Source organism: Trichosurus vulpecula, chromosome 5 (assembly GCF_011100635.1).
Source record: "Trichosurus vulpecula isolate mTriVul1 chromosome 5, mTriVul1.pri, whole genome shotgun sequence".
NCBI lineage: Eukaryota > Metazoa > Chordata > Mammalia > Diprotodontia > Phalangeridae > Trichosurus > Trichosurus vulpecula.
Genome location: NC_050577.1, coordinates 183,766,848 through 183,792,253, shown reverse-complemented (window position 1 = coordinate 183,792,253; position 25,406 = coordinate 183,766,848). Strand labels below are relative to the sequence as shown.

General features: G+C 34.8%; 1 protein-coding gene across 1 annotated transcript in view; it reads left to right on the top strand.

Annotated features, from left to right (window-relative positions):
- LOC118851723 (solute carrier organic anion transporter family member 1B1-like) overlaps positions 1-25,406 on the top strand; it is a 73,016-nt gene that overhangs the window by 10,397 nt on the left and 37,213 nt on the right. Inside the window, exons 2-6 of the mRNA XM_036761234.1 lie at positions 4,693-4,833; positions 6,813-6,954; positions 7,983-8,115; positions 19,496-19,617; positions 19,880-20,026. Of these exons, the coding sequence (XP_036617129.1) occupies positions 4,717-4,833; positions 6,813-6,954; positions 7,983-8,115; positions 19,496-19,617; positions 19,880-20,026 (661 nt within the window). The 5' untranslated portion in view covers positions 4,693-4,716. The remainder of the gene's footprint in view (positions 1-4,692; positions 4,834-6,812; positions 6,955-7,982; positions 8,116-19,495; positions 19,618-19,879; positions 20,027-25,406) is intronic.

Below are 25,406 nucleotides of genomic sequence, written 5' to 3'. Positions count from 1 at the left end.
GAGAGAGGTAGAGGAGAGACACCATCCTGGGGATCTATCAATTTGTATAGAAATAGATCTCCCATGAAAAACAGAATAATTACCTGTTTCTATTCCATATGGTAGTAATGGACTTTGAGGTTGACTTTGATGTGATGATACAACACAAAATTAAGAGGTGAAAAAAGGATCGTACTGGAAGGAAGGGAAAGGAGGAAGCAGAATGGGGTAAATTACATCATATGAAGAGGCACAAAATATCTATTACAGTAGCTGGAAAGAAGGGAGAGGAGGAGAGCATTGTTTGACCCTCTCATTGGATTTGGCTCAAAGCAGGAATAATATACACAGTCATTAGGTTATAGAAATTTATTTTACCCTATAGAGAAGTAGGAGGGAAAAGGGGGGAAGGGGAGCTGGGGCTGATAGAAGGGAGGAAAGATTGATGGAGCTGGTGGTCACAAGCAAAACATTGGTGAGAAGGCACAGAGAGAAAGGAGAGGGAAAAGTATGAATAAGGGGGAAATGGGAATAGGAAACAGGAAAAAGACATTGTTAGTAAGCATAATTCTAAATGTGAATGTGAATGAACTCTCCTATAAAAGAGAAGTGGATAGCTAAAAACCAGAATCCTACAATATGTTGTTTACAAGAAACACATCTGAAGAAGAGAAATACACACAGAGTAAAGGTAAAAGGCTGAAGCAGAATATGCTTCAGTTGAAATAAAAAAAAAGCAGGGGTAGCAAATCTGATCTCAGACAAATCAAAAGGAAAAATAGATCTAGTTAAAAGAGAGAAAGAAGGAAATTACATCTTGCTAAAAGGTACTATAGATAATGAAGCAAAATCAATACTAAACATGTATGCACCAAATAGTAGAGCAACTAGATTCTTGGAGAAGTTAAGTGAGTTACAGGAATAAACAACAAAACTATACTAGTTGGGGACCTCAACCTCCCCCTCTCAGAATTAGATAAATCTAACCACAAAATAAACAAGAAAAAAGTTAAGGTAGTGAACAGAGTTTTAGAAAAGTTAGGTATGATAGACCTCTGGAGAAAAATGAATGGGAATAGAAAGGTATATACATTTTCTCAGTGTTAAATGACACCTATATAAAAATTGACCACATATTAGGACATAAAAGTTCACTATCAAATGCAAAAAGGCAGAAATATTGAATGCACACTTTTTGTTGATGATGCAATAATAATTACATGTAATAAAGGGCCATAGAAAGATAGATTAAAAACAAATTGGAAACTAAATAATCTAATCCTAAAGAATGAGTGGATCATACAAGAAATCATCAAAACAATAAATGATTTCATCAAAGAGTGTGACAAGAATGAGACAATGTACCAAAATTATGGAATGCAACCAAAGCAGTATTTAGGGGAAATTTTATATTTCTAAATGTTTATGTGAATAAAATAGAGAAAGAGGAAGTCAATGAATTGGGCATGCAACAAAAAAAAGCTAAAAAAAGAAAAATTAAAAATCCCTAAATAAACAACAAATTAGAGATTCTGACAAGCAAAATAGAAAATAAAATTGAAGGTAAGAAAATGAATTATTTTTTAAAAAAACCTAAGAACTGGTTTTATGGAGATAAACAATAAAATAGATGAACCTTTGGTTAATTTGATTTTAAAAAAAGAAAGAAGAAAATCAAATTACCAGCATCAAAAATGTAAAGGGTGAATTCACCACCACTGAAAAGGAAATTAAAGTAATAATTAGGAGATATTTTGCTGAACTGTTTGCCAATAAATCTGAAAATCTAAGTGAAACAAATGAATATTTGAAAAAAATGAATCACCCAGATTAACAGAAAAAGAAATTGAACAAGCCATCACTGAACTCTCTAAGAAAAAATCTCCAGATGAATTTACAAGTGAATTCTACCAAACATTCAAAGAACAATTAATTCCAATACTTTATAAACCCTTTGGGAAAATAGGTGAAGAAATTCTACCAAATTTCTTTTATGATACAAATATGGTGCTAATACCTAAACCAGAAAGAGCCCAAACAGAGAAAGAAAATAAAGATGAATTTCCCTAATGCATATTAATGAAAAAATTTTAAATAAAATATTAACAAAAAGATTAACCAATTTATCGTGAGCATAATACACTATGACCAGGTGGGATTTTTACCAGGAATGCATGAATTGTTCAATATTAGGAAAACTATCAGTATAATTGACCTTATCAATAAGAAAACTAACAGAAATTATGTGAATATCTCAATAAATTCAGAAAAGGCTTTTGACAAAATATAGCACCCATTCAGTTTTCCTAAAAATGAACAGTAGTATCTATCTAAAATCATTGGCAAGCATTATATGTAATGGGGATAAGCTAGAAGCTTTCCCAATAAGATCCAGGGTGAAACAAGGTTGCCCATTATCACCACTATTATTCAGTATTGTACTAGAAATGTTAGGTTTAGTAATGAGAAGAAAAAGAAATTGATGGTATTAGAATAGGAATAGGAAACAAAACTATCAAATTCTTTGGAGAAGGGAAGAATTTATGACCAAACAAAAGTTAGAGAACATTATTAAATGTAAAATGGATAATTTTGATTACATTAAATTAAAAAGTTTTTGCACAAAACCAATGCAACCAAGATTAGGAGGAAAGCAGAAAGCTGGGAAACATTTTTTTTACAGTCAGTGTTTCTGATAAAGGCTTCCTTTCTTAAATATGATGAGACTTGAATCAAATTTATAAGAATATAAATCATTTCCCAATTGATAAATGGTCAAAATATATGAACAGGTAGTTTTCAGATAGAGAAATTAAGGCTATTTATAGTCATATGAAAAAATGTTCAAAATCACTATTGATTAGAGAAATGCAAATTAAAATAACTGAGGTAGCACCTTATACCTATCAGATTGGCTAATATGACAGAACAGGGAAATTAAAATTGTTGGAGAAGTTGTGGAAAAATTGGAACACTAATACATTGTTGGTGGAGTTATGAACTGATCCAACTATTCTGGAGAGTAATTTGGAACTATGTCTGAAGAGCCATAAAAGCATGCATCCCCTTTGATCCAGCAATACCACCACTAGGTCTGTACCCCAAAGACATTATTAAAAGGTGAAAAGGATCCACATGTACAAAAATACTTATAATAGCTCTTTTGCAGTGGCAAAGAATTGGAAGTTGAGTGGGTGCCCATCAATTTAGGCAATGGCTGAACAAAAAAATGCACTTTTGATTAAATTCCATCTAATAAATATTTACTGTCTTTATAGAGCATAGATTTCCAGGCTTAGAGCCTAGAAGTACAAGGTATTTAGAGAATATATTCTCTGAACTCATAGAAGTTGCAATCTAGTAGGGGATTGTTTCATATACATACATAAATAAAATACATGATAAAATAAGTGCATTTGAGAATTGCAAGTAAATTGCTTCAAGAGTTCTGAGGAGGTAAATTTTTTACTAAGTGGCATGTCAAGAAAGGACTTCAGAGGAGAGTTGAAGGAATATTTCATTGGGGCTTGAAAAAGTGAGTGGGAATTCAAGAGTTTGAAAACTGTGTATATGTAGGAGGGATGACAGCATTATAGGCACCAAGCTGGAGATCCATATGTACAACATGTAAATGAAAAAACTGTGCTCAGTATGGTCTGGTGAAAGATTGGCATTCTTAGAAAATCAAGGGCACCAAGATAACCAAGATGGATTTCCATTTATTTGGGCTTGAATTTGGGCCCATTATAGAAAAAGTTTCAGTGTAGATTCTCCCTCTGAAGAATGCTCATAGCATCTTCTCTCTTTTCTAATTATCCAAATCTTATCCAAAGGACAAGGACTAATTTAAGTCCCACCTCCTCTATCAGGTCTATTTCATCCCACAATGATCTCTGCAATCTCTGAATTCTAGTTTCCACTACACAACCCAACACGCAATATTATACATTTTGGTGCTATCTTTCTGCTGTTTCTTGTGTATAAGTATTGTCTTTCCATTTGCATTACACATTACTCAAGGGAAAGCTTATTATTTTATAGTTTCCTTATGTCTATCTACTGATAAATTAAAGAGCTGGAAGTAAGTACTGTTCAACAAACATTTATTATGAAGGCACTATGTTTGATACTGGGGATAAACAAAAGTATGACCCTGTCCCTAAGGAACTTAGATTTTATATGGAAGTAACCTTAGAATCAGGTCATTTAACCTAACTTCATAATTTTTCAGATGAGAAAACTGAGATCCCAAAATATCAAGTACCATCGTGTGTGGTACAAGGTCACACGAATAGTTACAAATCTGGGAATAGAAACCAATGTTCTTTTTCCAAAATTCTTTCTCTAAATCATGCTATTTCACAATAAGACCTACAAAGGTACTGATCTGACAGCAGACTTTCCAGAAATTCTTGGTATTTGATTGCTGTGGAGATAATGACTACAGCAAAACATAGGAGGAAAAGTGTTCTGGGTTTTATTCCAGCTCTCTTAGTAAGATTAGCTATGTGACCTAATAAAGTCATTTTACCTGAGTCTTAGTTCTTCATTTATAAAATAAGAGGAGTTGATTGGGTGTTGCCAAACATCCCAAGTAGTGTTCATAGTTGTTGTTCCTATTATATACAGATGTGTATCACAACTGGGTTTCGGAAAAATGTTTCTATCCCTTCGCACATTAAAATTATACAAAATTTGATCTTCTCCCTCCAGGTAATAGTTTCAAGAGAAGAAAGAATGACAGCAGAAACAGAAAACTCAGATTCCGGAAAAGATGCAAATAAAAATTCAACTGAGAAAACAAACATGGATTCATCAGTCAAGGAGAAAACCAAATGCTTCAGTAGCTTTAAGGTTCAATGAATTATATTTTTTTCAGCATAAAAATAATTACACCTGTAATTTTAGTTGAAAAAAAAATTCCAATTGGAAGGGAAGGATGCTTTCTAGGGGAGGCAGTGTTGCAGAGTGGATTGAGAACTATTCTAGGAGTCAAGAAGCTCTGGGTTCAAGTCTCACCTCTGAAACATACTGCCTATGTGGCCCTGGGCAATTCATTGAACCTCTTGGTGCCATGGGAAATTCTCTAAGGCTAAGTTGCAGAAAAGGTGTTTATATTGCTAGAAGGCATTGCCTCACTGTATTTTCTCATATTGGTGAAATCCTAGGTTTGGGGGTAGGGATGGAAGTTTCCAGTATATTCCTAATTTGAATAAAGTCCTCAAAATCTAAAATCCTCCTTCACATTTCAATTTAACATGAAACTCAGAACCTTCAGATAGGCTTGGAAATCTTTCAGTGATGGTTCCTTAGTTAAACTACATATTTAGAGCTGACTGAGTTTGGAAAGCTGAAACTCAGTATTTTGGTACCTTCAATCTACTCCTTGGAAGATAAAAGTACAGATTTGAGGGAAAATGCAAGGTACTTTTTATTTTAATAGATCTAGTTAAAAATGTATCAGGATGGGTTTATTCACTCATAAGCAAAAACTGGCCTTGCCAAAACAGTGAGCCATGAATACCATGTTTGAGACTTTCTCAGTGGGAGCAAGATCATCTCAGAAAGAAAAATAATTTTGTGCTCCAGAGAATAGTGGTATGTGCTCCAAGGTGGAATGAGATGAAAGACCAGTGCTGAACAGAAGAAGAAGTGAAAAATATTGCTTGTTTTCACTCTTTGCTGAGGGGTACCAAAATGGTTATATATTGAGCAGACACAATTGGCTTGCTATCTTACTGAGACATATATGTCAATCAATAAATCAATCAATTAATGAAGTGGATGGTGGAATGTATAAATAAAAAAGTAATCAGACCCTTACTCTATGCCAAGAACGATGCTAGATGGTGGAGATACAAATACAAAAGCCAAACAGTCCCCATCCTCAAATAGCCAATCTAATGGAGAGACAACACATATAGGGCAGTGGGGCCCCTGAAAAGAGGTTCTAGTCTGGTGGGTAGACACTTTAGGGGAGATTAAACAATCACCAGGGTGAATGGTGAGATGTGACATAAATCATGATCTAGTCTGGAGCCAGCTAAATTGAGTGGGATAGGTGAATTTGCTCTCAGTTATCAATCAAGATAGCTCAAGCCCAAGGCAGAAGTTCTGAAGCTTAGTGGATTGAGTCCATCAGGGAATGGAAGCATGATTTCAAGAGATCTAATGCCAGAGTGCTATCCCAGATGGGAAGAGCAAAAGTAGTGTCAGAAAAGGCAGTAATATGGAGTTACAACAATCATAAACTGATCAATAGATTGGGATGGTGGTGAATCTATGATAGCATAGTAGAGGGAGCACTACAACTGAGCTCTCCTCATATTCTCCTCCAAACAACTTTCAAATAACACCTCAAATCAGTTTCTGCAGTAACAGAGACAACAAAAGATCAGGTTGAGACTTTTTGCCAGCTCAAGAAAACTTGGAAACTTGGAAGAAGATGTTTGAAACACCGGGGTAGGAACCAGCCCAGTGGGTCTTAGTGGGAGCTACAGAAGCAGCAACAGCTTCAGAAGCTCTCAAGACAGGGACATGCCAGTGCATAAAAGAACGCTTGCAGTCACAAGAACTTATGAGCCCTGAGGAGCAGTGTTGTTTGCAGTCACAAGGGATTAGGAGCCCTGAGAAGCAGTAACATGTGCAGCTGCAAGGGAATGGAGGCCTTTTCTTGGTGAGAATGAGAGTGGAACAAACAGTGGCCACACCTTAAAAGTGAATGGCCTTGTCTGAGTGAGGTAAAGATAACCTAAGTTAATGTATGCAAATACAGAAACTCCTCTAAGTTTTTGTTCAAACATGTTTTCCTTTTCATTTTATCCCCTATACAGATGTTCATGGTTGCCATTATCTGTAGCTTTATGTGCAAAGCACTACTAGCAATTTTAATGAAAAGTTCCATCACTCATATAGAAAGAAGATTTGACATAAAAACATCTGAAGCTGGTTTAATTGATGGAAGCTTTGAAATAGGTAATTTTATTTAATTAAAATTAGTAAGATATATCAGTGCATGAAAAGAGAAAGAACTTTATAGGTCTGTACTTTATTAACAACAATCATTTGTCATCTAGTTTCAAAGTATGTCTTTGACACTTTTTTCTCTCTTTCTCCCTCTCCTGATTTCTCTTCCTTCCTCAGTTCTTTCCATAGCTTGCCATATACAAATAAGCAATTGCTGTCTCAGCACTCTGAATAAGACAACTCAGAACCTTCAGGGAGTCTTATTTTTATTCTAAAGATTAAATGGACTCACACAATACATTGTCCCATTTTGACATTTTATTTGTTCTTTTTTTTTTTTTTGGAGGTGGGAAGGCAGGGCAATTGAGGTTAAATGACTTGCCCAAGGTCACACAGCCAGTAAGTGTGTCAAGCAGCTGAGGCTGAATTTGAACTCAGGTCCTCCCCACTCCAGGGCCAGTGTTCTACTCACCACGCCACCCAGCTGCCCCCATTGGTACTTTTTAAAACTCTATTTTCCTTCAGTTTTGTTACCTCTGATTTTGTGTGTTATCCCATTTTAATTTGACCAGGTGATGGCCTATCCTTACATATGACCTTGTTATTGTCCTGGCATTTCTTGCTCACCCCAATCATTTGAACTATTTTGCCATATTAAATAACAGATATCCTGTTCATTCTCATCTTTTTCATGAAATTTTGTTAATATTCTTTCTTTTTTTCTTCAAATAACCCCTAATAAAACTTTAATAATCAGCATAAGTTCCACAAACTGCATGAGTCTTTCCTTGATTATTTTCCCTTATTTGAACTCAATATTATTGTACTTAGCATCAGTTTTACTTCATATATGTAAGTTCTGTGTCCTTCGCTAGATCATAAGATACTTGCGTATAGAGGTAATAGCCACATTGTTCCGTATTTCGTCTATCCTCCTTTAGTGCTTACCAAAGTAATAGCCTTACATTACTAGGTGCTCAAGTCATCTTGTATTTATTGAATAACATCATACTGAAATACAATTTTTCTTCCTCTAGGCAATTTGCTGGTAATTACCCTGGTAAGTCATTATGGACCCAAATTTCACATACCAAGATTAATTGGAATTGGGTGTTTCGTTATGGGAATTGGAAGTATTTTAACTGCATTGCCTCATTTCTTCATGGGATAGTAAGTATTAAGCAATTATAACAAAAGCTTCTATTTCAGAAGAGCTAAATTTGTGAAAATAAGGGGTTAGCTTTTTACTTGTATTTGTTCATATTAGAGCTTGCATAAGCTTATAAACAAGAAAAATGCTTAAGAATAATAGGAAAGTGAATGAGGTGTTTATAACTTTCCATGCAATGTGTACTTCATTTCAATGTTCAGCAACCAGTAGTTTTATCAGTGAGGGGAGGAGAAAAAAAGCATCAGTAAAGCAGGTCAATTGATTAAATGAATATTTCCCTTATCTTAGAATATATGACACAGGAAAAAAGCAAAGGGCTTAATTCCAAATTAAATATTGTCTGTGTAGCAATTTTCAAAATATTTAACTTTGTAAAGAATCTGTGATGTCATTAGTGTAGGGAATTCCTGATAAGGAAATTCCCTCTAACAATGATAACTGGTACCAGCTTTGCAATTTATAATTTTAAAGGATTGCCAGGAGCACTGAGAAGTTCAATGATTTTTCCTGAGTTACACAGCAAAAATGTATCAGGAACACAAGATGAATCTGGATCTTCTTGATACTAAAGCCACCTATCCATTTTTCAACATTGCACATCTGAAATTTTTTAAATGAAAACATGACTCAGGTGTTGTTTAGATGGCGCAAGTCCTGTTTCATCCTTGATAGGTAGGATAAACTATTTTATCTCACTGATTTGATGTTATTCTCATTTCCAACTCTTAACCTAGACTTATGGGCTGACTAGCCATATGGCTAGTGAATTGATGAACCCTCATGACTCTTTGAGGAGCATGATAATTAAAATGCTTGTGGTACCCTATCAATGTGTTTTGTAAGCATTTTACTGGTTTACTTCTATGTGGCAAAAGAATCCTCTAAATTTAGTTTGCAATCAGTATACAACAGAACAATAGGATCTATTGTAAATAACATAGGCCCTGGAATGAGGGCAATTGTACCCAAGTTTTGGCTCTGTCTTTACTAGCTGAGTGACCCTAGAAAAGGCCCTACAACTCTCTGAGCTTTAGCTTTACAGCATCTGTAAAATTAAGGGATTGTATGGAGTATATAGATGGTCTTTAAATTTCCTGAGATTTCCCACATTCTATACATGACATTAGTCTGAAACATTTATGGTGGCCATTTCATGCTTTTTTATTTGTTTGTTTTTTTCCATATAGGCTTTTCAGAGTACTTTTAAATATAATATTACAACCTTCAATGGACAAAGTACCTTGAAAGATCCCCCAGTTTTGTGTGCTTTTAATTTTTTTACTCTAATCATTCTTCTAGTATGTCAGGTTCATAACCTTGATGTTATCATTGACTCCTCACTATCCCTTACCCTGAATATTTTGGTATGATGAATAGAGTGCTAGACATGAAATATAGAAAAATTGACTTTTTCAATCCTGCCTGTGTTAAAATTATATCCTATCCTGGTCCCCCTAGCCACCTCTCCAATTCAAGTTAGTAGAATAAGTATAAAGTAGCCAGAATAAAGGGGCATTAGCAGGAAATAAGATTGCAAGGGGAAACTGGAAGTCATATACAAACCATCCCAAAGATTGAAGGAGTATAATTTATAAATTGTGTCATCGACTAACTCAAATTCACATCCTAGTAATATTCACTGAATCGGGAGAAGCCATCTAGGTGCCCTTTGGTCCTATTGTATGTAAATCCCAGACAAATTCCAGACCTCCATAGTAAAGACCTACAGATCACTAAATGTTGCTGAAAATTTTGAGATGTTGTGGACACATTAATTTTAAAGTTTTATTGACAACTTTGAAATGATTTTGGATATGTTAGTGTACTAACCCTGCTTCTTTCAAAAAAAAACCCAATAAAATAAACCTTTAAACTCTTGCTCTCTGAGCACTCTTCCATCTCTATTGGGGTCCATGCTGACTAGTGCTCCCAACACAGATCCATGTTTATGTGAGTGATACTCTCTGACTTTCCACTTTCCAACCTCTTCTTCCTGCTGTCTGACTTCCTTTACTATTTCATCCCCTGTCCCCACATCATTTGCCTTTTGATTGTATATATACACATACGTGTATGTATGTATATATACACACACACATATGTGTGTGCATAAATTTATTCATTCATCCTCTAACTGATGTGCATTCTCTGTTTACAATTTTTTCTTTCAACACTTCAACCAAAAGAGCTGATTATAAGTACACACAGAGGGGTGTGTGTGTGTGTGTGTGTGTGTGTGTGTGTGTGTGTAAAATAACCTTATCCTCATTCTTTGATCTTTTTCTGGTATAGTCCTGGTAATGGTATTGCTGGGTCACAGGGTATGCATAGTTTAATAGGTTTTGCTTTAAAGAACCTGTTTTTCTGGTGGGTGCTCCAGCATCTGTCATTTTCCTGTGGTGTTTTTCATTTTAGCTAATCTGATGAGTGTGAGATGGTGCCTCAAAGGTGACTTAATTTTAATTTCTCTAATTATTAGTGATTTAAAGCATTTTTACATGTATTGATGGCTTAGATTTCTTCTGAAAACTGCCTATTCATAGCTTTTGACCATTTATTAGTTAGGAAATAACTCCTTAAAATTTTGACTTAGTTACCTATGATTATTACAAATGAGACTTTTTTACAGAGAAATTTACTGCAAAGATTTGTTTCAAGTTTCCTTATTTTCTTCTAATTTTAGCTACATATTTTATTTGTGCAAAACTAATTTATGCAATAAAAATTGTCCATTTTACCTCCTATGTATATCTCTATCTCTTGTACGGTCATGAATGCTTTCCCAATCCTTTGATCTGACAGGTAGTTTCTTTCATGGTCCCCTAACTTCATCATGTCATCCTTTATGTCTAAATAATGCATGTACCCATTTAATATTTATGTATCATAATATGTATATGCAATATACATATTATGTAATATGTAATATATACATTATAATATATGTAATATCTTATATATAACAATACAAATAATTTATGTAATATAATATATATATACATACAGAAAGAGAGAATGTTGATCTTAATTTATACCTAGATAAATGTAAACATGAAATTAATAAGAAATAAGTTTAAAATATAATATTAGAAAATTTAGGTATGATAGAAGTCCGGGGAATATCGTATGAAGATAGAAAAGAACGCATCTATTTCTCCACTGTGTATGGCACCTTCAAAAAATTGACCATTATTAGGGCATAAAAAAACTCACAAACAAATGCAAAAAAGAACTCTTAAATGTAACTTTTCCCAACCATGATTCAATAAAAATTACATTCAATAGAGGACTTTTAAAGCAAAGATTATCAATTAGTCAGAAACTGAATAACAATCCTAAAGAATGAATGGGTCAAGGATTTCTGGAAGTGGAGCCAAGATGACAGAGTAGAGGAAGTACCCAGCCAACCTCTCTCAACATTTTCCTTCAAACGACTTAAAAATATTGCCTCTGAGAGAATTATGGAGAAGCAAAGTTAACAAAAGGACAGGATGAGATATTCTTCCAACCAAAGACAATTGAGTAGGCTGGAAGGAGAGATCTCTAACATAGGGGTAGAATCTGGCTTCAAGTTTGCATGAATGAGACCCCAATGGGAAAACTAGGTGGTGACAAAAGGAGCAGCAGGAGCTTCAGGAGCTCTTGAGTTAGAGATTTTAAGGGAACCTGGCAACTGGTAAAAAATTTTACAGGGGGCACCTTTGCTAGTACTAGATTACAACCAAGAATAACCTACTCAACAAAATCGAGTATAGTCCTTTTTTGGCAGGGGGTGGGGAATGGACATTTAACAAAATAGCAGATGTTCAAGCTTTCTTCATGAAAAGACCAGAGATGAATAGAAAATTAAACTTTCCAAAACAAGACTGAAGAGAACCATAAAATGATAAACGTGAAAGGGAATCAAAAGAGACTCAATAAGAATAAACTATTTACCTTTCTCTATGAGAAGATGATACATGTATCTTCTAAGAACTTTATCATTATTAGAACAATTAGAACAATGCTACCCAGAAAGAGGGAAAGGGAGGTGGCTCATTATGTTGAGATGATGAAAAAGTAGATAGGCAAGAAAGATGAATGCCCTGGGAGGCAGGGCAAGGGAGGGGAAAGAATATGAAAAGTTATCTCACTAAAAGAGGCACAAAGGAGCTTTTACAATTGAGGGGAAATTGGAGGTTGGGGGAGTGCATATAATGTTTGAAACTCACCCATAAAAGAAATTTGGATAGCAGATTGAATTAAAAACCAGAATTCTACAACATCTTGTTCACAAGAAACACTCAGAACCCAGAGACACACACAGAATTGAAATAATGGGCTAGAGCAGAATCTACTATGCTTCAGCTGATATAAAAAAGAAGGGGCAGCAACCATAATCTTAGACAAAACAAAAGGAAAAATAGACCTAATAAAAAAGAATAAGCAGGGAAACCATATCTTACTAAAAGGTACCATAGAAGATAAAGTAATATCAATGCTAAATATATATGAACGAAATTGCATGGCATCTACCTTCTTTTAAAATGTTAAAATACAAGATGAAATGAACAGTAAAAATATGCTATTTGGGGAACTCAGTTTTATCTCCTTAGATATAGCTAAATTTAGTCATAAAATAAATAAGAAAGAAGTTAAGGAGATGAATAGAATCTTAGAAAAGATAGATTTGATAGACCACCAGAGAAAACTGAATGGAAATAGAAAGGGGCACACTTTTTGTCAGCTGTACATGGCACCTTCACAGAAATTGACCATATATTAGGGCATTAAAGTCTCACAAACAAATGCAGAAAAGCAAAAATATTAAATGCACCCCTTTCAGGGAATGATATAATTAAAATTAAATTAAATAAAGGGACATAGAAGCATAGATTAAAAATTAATTAGAAACTAAAAATTTTAATTCTAAAGAATGAATGGGTCACAGGACAAATGAAAGATACAACCAATAATTTCATTAAAGACAATTACAACAATGAGGCAACATTCCACAATTTGGGGGTTGCTATCAAAGTAGTACTTAGGAGAAATATATACCTCAACACATGCATCAATAAAAGAGAGAAAGAGATCAATGAATTGAGCATGCCACTAAAAAAAAACCTAGAAAAGGTACAAATTAAAAATCCTCAATTAAACACCAAAATGGAAATTCTGAAAATAAAAGAAAGTACTAATAAAATTGAGAAAAGATTGAACTAATAAATGAACCAAGCAGATTGTTTTATGAAAAAACAATAAAATAGATATTTAGTTATTCTTTTTAGAAGGAATGAAGATACACAAATTATTTGTCTCAAAAATGAAAGGAGTGAATGAATCACAATCAAAGATGAAATGAAAGCATATATTAGGAGTTATTTTGCCCAATTATATGCCAGTAAAATTGACAATCTAAGTGAAATGAAGGAATATTTAAAGAAACATAAACTCCCCAGATTAACAGAAGAGGAAAGAAAATAATTAAATAGCCCAATCTTAGAAAAAAGTAATTAAACAAGCCATAAGTGTGATTCATAAGGAAGAATCTTCAGAACCAGATGGATTTATGACTGAATTCTACCAAATCTTAACAAAAACAGATAATACTAATACTATATAAACTATTTGAAAAAATATGGAAGGTAGGAGTCTTACCAAATTCCTACTATGATACAAACAAGGTTTTGATACCTAAACCAGTGAGAGCTAAAACAAAGAAAGAAAACTATAGACCAACTTCCTTAACGAATATTTCTTTAAATAAAACAGTAACAAGGAGGTTATAACAACATATAATATTTTAAAAATCATATATTGTGGCCAAGTAAGTTTTACAACAGGAATGCAAGACTGATTCAATATTAGTAAAGAAAAAAATATATAAGCATTATTGACAATGTCAATAACAAAAACAATAAGAAACCATATGACTATCTTAATAGATGAAAAAAAAAACCTTTTTAGAAAATGCAATACCCATTCCTACTAAAAACACTAAAAAGCTTAGGAATAAATGGAGTCATTCTTAAAATTATAAGTAGTATCTATCTAAAACCAAGAGCAAGTATTATATGTAACAGGGATAAATTTAAAGCCCACCAATAAAGTGCTAATGGTAAGCAAGAATATCCATTATTATTCAATGTCATGCTATAAATGCTAGTTGTAGCAATGAAACAAGAAAAGGAAATTGAAGTAATAAAAAATAGGCAATGAGGAAGCAAAACTTCACTGTTTGCAAATGATATGATGGTATTCATAAGGAATGCTGGAGAATCAACAAAAACACTAATTGAAACAACAACTTTAGTGAAGTTGCAGAATATAAAATAAATCCAAGTAAATCATCAGCATTTCTATATACCAACAAAATCCATCAGGAAAGGATAGAAATAGAAATACTAAAATTTAAAATTACTGCAGACAATATAAAATACTTTCCCAAGTAGAAGACAAACCCAGGGATGATATAAACACAATTACTCTAGACTTTTCACACAAATAAAGTCATATCTAAACAACTGGAAAAATATTTATTGCTCATGGGAAACCTGAGCCAGTATAATACAAATCATGATTACATGTAAATTAATTTACTCACTCATTGCCATACCAATCAAACTACTCAAATATATCACATAGAGCTAGAAAAACTAATAGCAATACTTATGTGAAAGAACAAAGGGCCAAGATTATAAAGGGAATCAATTTTAAAAAGGGAAGGAAGGTGGTTTAGCTTTACCACATCCTAAAATGTATTACAAAGGGGTAATCATCAAAACAATCTGGTATTGGTTAAGAAATAGAGTGGTGAATCAGTGGAATGGATTAGATACACAATACACAATAGTAAATGACTATAATAATTTAGTATTTGATAAATCCAAAGAACAAAGCTTCAGGGACAAGAACTCACTATTTGACAAAAACTGCAGAGAAAACTGGAAAGCAGTTTGGCAAAAGACTAGATATAGACCAAAATCTCACACCCTATACCAAAATGAAGTCAAAATGGGTTCACGATTTAGACATAAAAAGTGGTAGCATAAGCAAATTAGGGGAGCATGGAAAATTTTACCTGTCATATCTATAAATAAGGAAAGAATTTAAGGCCAAACCAGTGATAAAAAGTCTCATGGAATATAAAAAGGATAATTTTGATCATGTTAAATTAAAAAGGTTTTTTTTTCCACAAACACGACTAATACAGCCAAAATGAGAGGAAACCAGGAAACTTGGGGGAAATTTTACAGTGAATTTCTATGACAAATATATCATAGGGAAAGAAGGCAAATATATTAAAATGAGCCATTCCCCAATTGATAAAAGGTAAAAGGATATGAAAAGGCAGTTTACAGAAAAACAAATCAAAGTTATCGATAGTCACATGAAAGGGGCAGCTAGGTGGCACAGTGAGTAGAGCACCAGCCCTGGAGTCAGGAGGACCTAAGTTCAAATCTGGCCTCAGACACTTGACACACTTACTGGCTGTGTGACCTTGAGAAAGTCATTTAACCACAATTGTCCTGCCTTCTGTCCTGCAAAAAGAAAAGGCACATAAATCATTACTGATTAGAAAAAAATGTAAATTAAAACAACTCTTAGATACTATATCATACCTATCAAATTGTCTAACATGACATGAAAGGAAAATGATAAATGCTAAAGGAGGTTTGGAAAAATTGGGACACTAATTCACTCTTGGTAGAGTTGCAAATTAATTCAGTCATTCCGGAGGCCAATATGGAACTCTGTCTAAAGGGCTATAAAACCATACATATCCTTTGACCCAGCAATACCACAACGAGGTCTGTATCCCAAAGAGATTAAGAAAAGAGAAAAATTCTCTACTTGTACAAAAATACTTAGAGCATCCCTTTTTGTGGTGGCAAAGAATTGGAAGTTGAAGGGATGCCCATCAATGGGGAATAGATGAATAAGTTGTGATATATGACTGTGATGGAATGCTATTGTGCCACAAGAAATGATAAGCAGGATGGTTTCAGAAAAAAAATTGAATGTCAAAAAATGTTACATGTAATCTGGAAATATTAATGAAGTAAATGTTAAAAAAGAGTAATGGGTAATGAAACAAATCACAGAAACAATTGATAAATTCTGCAAATAAAATTGAAATAATAATACAACATAAAATACCAAACTTTATGGGATGCAGCTAATTCAACAATGCATATCTCTACTCACTTGTATTAATAAAAGAGGTAAAAAATTGGTTATGCACCCAAAAAACCATAGAAAGCAAAAAAATTAAACCACCCAATTAAACAACAAAATAGGAATTCTGAAAATTAAAAGTTAGATTAACAAAATTAAAAGTTAAAACTTATTGAAAGAACAAATGAAATGGATTGTTTTGAAAAACAGCAGTAAAATAGGTAAAACTTTATCTAATTTGATTTAAAAATGAAAATCAACTTACTAGTACCAAAAATAAAAAAATGTAAATTCATGACTGATAAAGAAGAAATAAAACTATTAGGCTCTATTTTGCCCAATTATATACAAGTAAAGTTGACAATCTAAATTAAATAGATGAATATTCACAAATATATTAATTTCTCATATTATAAGATGAAACATAATGCTTAAATAACCAAATCTTAGAAAATGAAATTGAACAAGATATACATGAACTCCTCGAGGGGAAAAACGTATTACTAGATGGAATTACATGTGAATTCTACCAAATATTTAACAAGCAATTAATTCCAATATTACATACACCATTTGAAAAAAGATAATGGGGTAATCATTGCTTTTCTTTGGATAGAACTGGGTAAGCTGAGGAATGAGATCCAAATATAGATTGAAAGGGGGGAGGAGTGAATGAGAGGAAAAGGAATGAAAGCAACAAATGTAGACAGTTTCTTCTATGAGTTTGGTTGAGAAAAGGAGGAGAAACAGGAGTACTGCTCAAAGTGATGGTAAGGTTTATTTGTTGTTTGCTTGCTTGTTTGCTTTAGAATGGGGAAGATATGTGCATGTTTGAAGACAACCTAAAAGGATCCATAAGATAGAGAGAAACTTAAGATTACAAAAGTGGGAATTATAGATGTAATACTTTATATGCAGTATCAATACTGTATGCCCTATAATATGTGGTAGTGCTTAAACTGAAATATATTCAGGTACATTCAAATACATACACATACATACATGTACATATGTGTATATATACATATATGTATATATGTATGTTATTATATATTAAATAGATATTTTGTCAGCAAAATATTTGTTCAAAAACTGTATTGCATTTAGAAGAATGGGATGAGGATATAAAAGATATCAAAAGAAGGATGACCCAGTAAATCTGGTTTAGAACTTTAAGGGCCTAAGACAAAACCACGCCCGCAGTTAATCTAACTACAGAGTTTCATGATAGCAAACTTTGAGCAGTCATACAAGAATGGTAAGAGATATGTACACCACTACCTCACTCCTATTCCAGTGCCTCACATATCTGATTTGAGGGAGTAAAGTCCCATATGTGTATGGGAGATGACAAGACTTGATAGAATTCAAGCTGCTATTGCCTCACTTCCCTCCTCCTCCTCTTCCTCCTTCACCTGCTCCTCCACCTTCTTCTTCTTCTTCTTCTTCTTCTTCTTCTTCTTCTTCTTCTTCTTCTTCTTCTTCTTCTTCTTCTTCTTCTTCTTCTTCTTCTTCTTCTTCTTCTTCTTCTTCTTCTTCTCCTCCTCCTCCTCCTGCTGCTCCTCCTCCTCCTCCTCCTCTTCCTCCTCCTCCTCTTCCTCCTCCTCCTCCTCTTCCTCCTGTGCTAAGTGTTTACAATTTTTATCCCATGTGGTCATCACAACTATGGGAAGAAGATGCTTGTATTATCCTATTTTATGATGAGAAAACTGAGGCAAACAGGTTAAATGACTTGCCCAGGGCCACACAGTGTTTGAAGCTGAATTTGAACTTACATCTTCCTGACTCCAGGTCCAGCACCCTATTCACTATGCCACCTAGCTGGTCTACCATGTATACACGTTGCCTTTCCTAAAACAATTTAAAATCCTTGAAGATAGGGATTGTTTCATTTTTACCTTTTACTCCTAGAATCTTATGCATAGTAGGAATTAGTAAATTTGTTTTGGTTAATTGAGTTAAGGGCTATGCTCATAAATATACATCAATCACACTCTCTTTCACTCTTCATGTCCCTTCTTCTCATCCTGTAGGCAAAAGGGCTAGGTCCAAATGGCCTACATTAAGTGAAGTAAATTATCTTTTTGAGAAAGCACAATCTACTTTTCCCTCTCTTTTTAGGGTTTTAGAACTTTGAGTTATTTGTGATCTCTGCACAGGACAATCCCTTTGTTCCCCCAATGGCTAAATGACTGACCAATTTGATGGGTAAATAGGAACTAACATATTCCTGTACTAACTTGTGGATCTCTATGGCCTTGGACTCATTTTCACATATGTCATGTTAAAGGTACACAAACACAAATGATACAGAAGAGAATTTTTTCATCCCTTTAACTGTACTTAAGGGCTTCTTTGGCCTTTAGTTGCTGATATTACTTGAGAAAGACTGTTGTTATTCCTGAGGGGCATTCTTTGTCCATCATCACCCACTAATTCTAAAAGACAGACAGAAAAGCAGAGTAAAGTTCAATGTGTAAGTGTATTGGGGTGAGAAAATTGTAAGATGAAATTGGTCTACAGCAGAGGTTCCCAATCATATTTGGTCTACGGTCCCCTTTAAAAAAATTACTCAGCTCTCTGCACCCCCCCCACAACCTACTTTCTTTAGCCCTTTAGCTTTTTTTTTGAAATTTGCATCATTTCAAACAATACATATAAAATATTTTCAAATGACGCATCTTAAATTTAATAATTTATTGTAAATTTGTTGTATTTACCTGCATTAAAATTTTGCTGATGTGATGTTATGTAATGTAACAATATAGTATCAATATCATATTGTAAACAAGTTATTACATCATTATATGCACATATTCCTTCCAATGCATGCTGTACTTCCTGACGATGCGCCACATGCTCACCTGCCAACATTTGCTTGTTAAGACTTGTCAGTGTACTTTACCACTGATCAGTTATAACTTGAAGCTTATTTGGAAAATAATGTAATTGTTACAACTTTAACTCTGTTACACAACAGATGAAACATGTAAGAATGGCTTTTCAAAACTTTCTTATATTTTTGTCTTTCCTTATGCTTCTGCCGTGCCTTTATTTTTCTTCAAAGACCTCCAACTGTACTTGAGACTACTACTGCCCCCTGGATCATTCCAGCCCCCCCCCCCAGTGGTATTGATCACTTTGGGAACCTATGACAGGATGAGGGTATATGAAATTGTGAATACCTTATAACTTAGTATTCTGAATATATTATCCTAGCTACACGTATGATACATCATTAGATGGTAAAGCACTTGATAACTCAACGGTTACCTACTTTCCTTGCACAACTGATCAACATTCAGCTGGAAATACGACATCGCCAATACTACTAGAATCAAGTAAGTATCATTATTCATGCATTAGGCATTATTCTTTAATTTAAAAAATTTTAAGAATGGTTCAATAAAAGAAATATTTCTTTTTTAAAGAGAGGATTTGATAAACTGTGAGACTGAATCTGGTCTCTAGTTGAACCAATAAAATAAAGTCAAATTAAAGACGTAATGAGTATTATATGTTCAGGCAAAACAAAGATATAGCTGCATAATTAAGTATATTATGGTAAAAATAAAAAAAAACCCTGATTTCTTGTGTTCCAAGGTTGCAAAAATGAATCTACTTCACCCATGTGGATATATGTAATGTTGGGAAACATGCTACGTGGGATTGGAGAAAGTCCACTTGGACCTTTGGGAATCGCATATATTGATAACTTTGCTAAAGAAGGCCATTCTCCTTTTTACATAGGTAATGTACTTTTGTGATCCTTTTGTCTGTTTTATCCTTTCAATCTATTCCTTTTTCCAGAAACAAATAATATACTTGACCCATTAGAAACAACTACTGTGATTAGTTCACCTCAGTTTAAAAAATATTAATCATTTATTTATTTTTAACATTTTTTTGTGTTCCACATTTTCTCCCCCCCCACCTTCCTCTCTCCCACCCACTGAGAAGACAAGTAATATTATAGCCTTTATAGATGTGAAAGAATGCAAAACATTTGCACATTACCCATATCACAAAAAGCAAGAAAATAAAGTGAGAAAACTGTACTTCAATTTATACTCAGAGTTCAGAAATTCTTTTTCTGGAGGTGATAGCATTTTCATCATGAGTCCTTTGGAATTAGCCAAGTCTTTCACAGTTGATCACCATTAAAATAATGTTGTTACTATATACAATAACCCAGTTTTGCTCACTTCACTTTGCATCAATTCATAGAGGTCTTCCCATTTTTTTTGAAACCACTGCCCTCATTATTTTTTATAGCATAATAGCAACCCATCTCAATCACGTGTCACAATTTGTTCAGCCACTCTCTAATTGCTGAGTTTCTCCTCAATCACCAATTGTTTGCCACCACAAAAGATTTTCTAGGAGTATTTTTGTGCATATAGGTTCTTATTTTATTTGGTGAGCTTTTGGACTTCATTTTCTATTTGGCCAATTCTGCCTTTTAAGGCATTCTTCTCCTCATTGGCTTTTTGGAGCTCTTTTACCATTTGGGTTAGTTTATTTTTTAAGGTGCTGTTTTCTTTGTATTTTGGGTTTTTCCTTTAGCAAGCTGTTGACTCATTTTTCATGATTTTCTTGCATTCCTCTCATTTCTTTTCCCAATTTTTCCTCTACTTCTCTTACTTTATTTTCAAAATCCTTTTTGAGCTCTTCCATGGCCTGCAACCAATTCGTATTTTTCTTGGAGGCTTTTTATATAGGATCTTTGACTTTGTTGTCTTCTTCACCCTGTATGTTTTCATTTTCTTTGTCACCAAAGTAAGATTCTGTAGTCTGATCTTTTTTATGCTGTCTGCTCATTTTCCCAGCCAATTACTTGACTTTTGAGCTCTTTGTCATGGTATGATTGTTTCCAGAGTGGAGAGTGCTCTGTCCCAAACTTCAGGGGTTTTGCCCAGCTGTTTTCTGAGTTACTTGTAGGCACCTGTGAATTTTCAGTTCTGCTGAGGTGGTATGATTCAAGAAAAGGTGTTTACTCCTCTCCTGGCCTGTGCTCTGGTCTGTGAGTTGTCCCAAGCACTCTTTTCTGCCTTGGAACTGCTAGGAGGACGCCCTGTCCATGACCACCACAAGCTCTACTACACCAGTGCTCCTCCTCACCCAGGACTGCCACCCAGGACTGTAACCCAGATCCAAGCAGGGTAAAGCAAGAGACTGCCTCAGTGCCAGCAATGAGATCTCTGCACTCCTGCTCTGATTAACTGCTTGATCCCCCCATAGTCTGTGGGCCTGGAGCTTCAGAAGCAGCTGCTGTGCTGCCTCTGTTGCTGCTGCTGCCTACACCATCCCAGGCCTGGAGCCAGACTACACCCTTCTCTCACCCAGATTCAACAGAGTTTTCCCACTGACCTGCTAAGTGGTGTTTGGCATTGTGTTGAGAAATCTGGAACCCACCACAACTCAGTGATTCAGTGCCCTGAAACCTGCTGCACCTGGTCTGCTCCAGCCTGGTCTGTGCCGGCATGGCCCCCACTCCCAGCACGGTGTGATAGAACCTTCCCACCAGCCATCCAGGCTGTCTTGGGCTGAAGACTTGTTTCACTCTGTCGTTTTGTGTTTAGAGTCATTTTTTTTACAGGTGTTTGGAGGGATTTTGGGGAGAGCTCAAGGAAGTCCCTGCTTTTTCTCCCCTATTCTTCTGCTTTTTAAGGAGTTCTTTTCTTCACTGAATTTTTATGCTTCTTTTACCATTAGGCCAATTTAAGGTTCTATTTTCTTTAGTATCATTTGTGTCTCTTTTACCAAACTTAATTTTTTTTCATAAATTTCTTACATTACTCTCACTTCTATACCAAATTTCCTCTGTCAGTCATCTCTTTCTTTAACTCTTCTAGGAATTCTCATTTGACTTATATCCAATTATCATTTTCTTTTGAGACTTTGGTTGTAAGGGTTTTTACATTGTTGTCTCTTTCTGGGTTTCTATCTTTGTCTTCCCTGCCACTATATTAGCTTTTTATGATCAAGCTCTTTTTGTTGTTTACTCATTTTCTAGTCTATTTCTTGGATTTGAACTTTATGTTAAAGTTGGGATCTGCTCACCTGGATGCTCACTGTCCCAAGCTTCAGGTTTTTTCTTTCTGCTGTTTTAAGAGCTAGTAATAGGGGTGTGTGAGTTTTCAGTGCTTCCAATGTGGTGTGATGTGGGGGGATGTGACTGCTTTCTTGTGGTGTGCACTCTGGTCTTTACCCAAGAAAGGTCCTGATCCACTGCAACTTCAAGAACTACTGCTCCTCTTGAACTTGGAACTGTGACTAGGTCTTCTACTTTCCTCCAGCCATAAGTGCTAGCTCTCCTCTCTTCCTTGGAACTCTGACCAGGCCCTGTGCTCCCTTGTGATTTATGAAAAAGATTCCTCTCTGCCCTGGAACTACAACCCAGAATTGTATATGGGCAATAAAGTTGCCAATCAACACCAGCTGCACTTTGTGCCAGCAAAGGCTCCCCTGTCATCTTTTTTTCTGATCAGTTGTACAAAGCCTTTTCTACCTCTGGGCTGGGAGCTCCTGAAACTGCTGCTGCTATCACAGCTGCCTTCAAGGCCTAGGCTGATACTGCTGCCACCACGTGCATTCAGGTTTCACAGACTTCTTTTGCTAACCTCTTTAGTTTTCTTAGCCTCACCTCCACCTTTTTCACTCTGCCATCCCAAAGATTTTGAGTTGTAATTTTAAAGTTGTTTGAAATTGGAATGTTTAGAGAGTTTGGCTGGGTTGCTGCCTCTAATAATCTATCATGGCTTTGCCTTCAGTCACCTCACTTCAGTTTTGGAAAGCATAGCTTTCTCTCCTATCCTGATAGCTAATTTCTAGGCTGTTGTTGATGTTTAAAGGACTTTATTACCAAGCAAGATAAAGTTATAAAAACATGTTAAATTAACAAAGAGGGAAATTATAGGAAATGTGATTATCAATTCTGGTCCTTATTCACAATTAGAAAAAAGGTTGTTCTACAGTAACAGCTACATTGTACCATGACTGAGTTTTAATAAACTCCATTTAATAAACTCCACAATTCCAAAGGACTCATGATGGAAAATGCTATCCACATCCAGATAAAGAACATGACATCTGAATGCAGATCAAAGAATACTATTTTCTCTCTTTTTTTGTTTTTGTTTTTGTCTTTCTCATGGTTTTTCCCTTTTGTTGTGATTCTTTTACTACACGACTAATGTGGAAATATGTTTGATACGATAGTACATGTATAGCCTATATCATATTGCTTGCCATCTTGGAGCAAAAAATTTGGAACTCAAAATCTTACAAAAGTGAATGTTGAATGTTATTTTTAAATGTAATTGGAAAAAATAAAGTGCTATAAAGTGGGCAAAAAAAGGAAAAAGAAAAAAGGTTGTTCTGTATTCATTACTCATCATCTTCCTCCATGACCAATTTTATTGATTTTATCTGGAGTCAGCAAAATCAACCCTATATGGTCTAGACATTAAATACTCTCCTAAGTTTTAAGTAATGGAGATTCAATTTTTTTAGTTTAAATAGTATCTCCTCAATTATATATCAAGAAAAATTTTAGCTTTCAATTTTACAAGATTTTGAGTTCTAAATTTTTTTCTCCCTCCCTTCTTCTGAAAATGGTAGGCAGTTTGATATAGTTTATACATGTGCTATCATGTAAAACATATTTCCATATTCATCATAGTTGTGGGAGAAGAAATAGATCAAAAGGAAATGAGGATGACGAGGTTCAAGAATCAGGTTGTCTGGAAAGAATTCAAGAGGAAGATATTCTCCTATTTAAGAGGGCTACATTAATGCAAAAGTAGTGGACTGGTCCTTGGGGTACTAGCATCTTGGAGAAAGACAGGGGCTTGCTTTTGTACACAAATCTTGTAATGCTCTATTTCTTGTTTGGTCATGAATTCTTCCCCTTCCCATAGATCTTACAGGTATTGCTCTTGCTATTTTAATTTGATTGCTTCCTTGTTAATGATACCTTTTAGCAAAATGCAGTTTCCTTCTTTATTTCAATTAGGTATTTTTTTTTTTACTTTACTTTGTCTAAGACCAGGATTGCTACCCCTGCTTTTTTTTTTACTTCAGCTGAAGCATAATAGATTCTGCTCCAGCTCCTCACCTTTACTCTGTGTTTCTCTGCTTCAAGTGTGTTTCCTGTAAGCAACATATTATAGGATTTCATTTTTTTTATCTACTTTGGTATCGTCTTCTGTTTTATGGAAGACTTCATCTCATTCACATTCCCAGTTTTGATTACTCGCTGTGTATTTGCCACCATGCTATTCTTCCTCCTCTTAGTCCTCTTTCTCCTTTCACCCTGTATCAGTAATTAAGTTGGGACTTTCTTTTACTGTTCTTTTAGTACTTATTTAATCAAGCACCCTTGAAGAGTCTGGCCTTCAGTTTTTTTGATTAGATCAGGAGTCTTTGATGACTTGCTTGCCTCAAGGGAAAGCCTAGTTTACATGGGTTTGAGTCACATGTTTGTGATGCTTTTAGGTCACATGGGTTTGATTCGCATGTTGTGATGACCTTTGACCATGAACAGGATATATAAACTCAGAGGTTGTCATTTTTCCTTGGGGCTCTCACTCACTGGAAGAGTGGCGCATGACTTGGAGCAAGCCATTGTTAAGAGCTCCCTGGCTTGTAAATCCAGATGTTGAGCTTTCCTGGTAACTATGAATTGTGATTTGAATCAGACAAGGTTTGTCTGCTGATGTTTGTAATTTCTATTTGTATTTCCTCTAAAGTTCAGGGTGCTGGCTTTTCCTCCTGAACTAAGTGAGTTATATATGTATGTTTGATTAAAGTGAGATAGTTAGCCCCTTAAAGTTACTTTCCTTAGTAAAGCAGATCAAAGAACCTGTGTTAGCAGCCCTTCTGTAGTACTGGTTGTTGTTGGTCTTAGCCACAGTAGCTGCTAACAGATTGTAGTTACACACCTTTTCCCACCTCACCAGTGTTTTGCTTCTGTCTACCACTTCACCGATCTGTTCTCCCTTCTGTTAGTCCCCACCTTTACTTATTCTCCTTTACTTAATCTTTACTTTACTTAATCTCCTCCCTTTATTTAATCTTCTCTCCTCATCAGGTAAGATAGATTTCTACATTCAATTGATCTTGTATA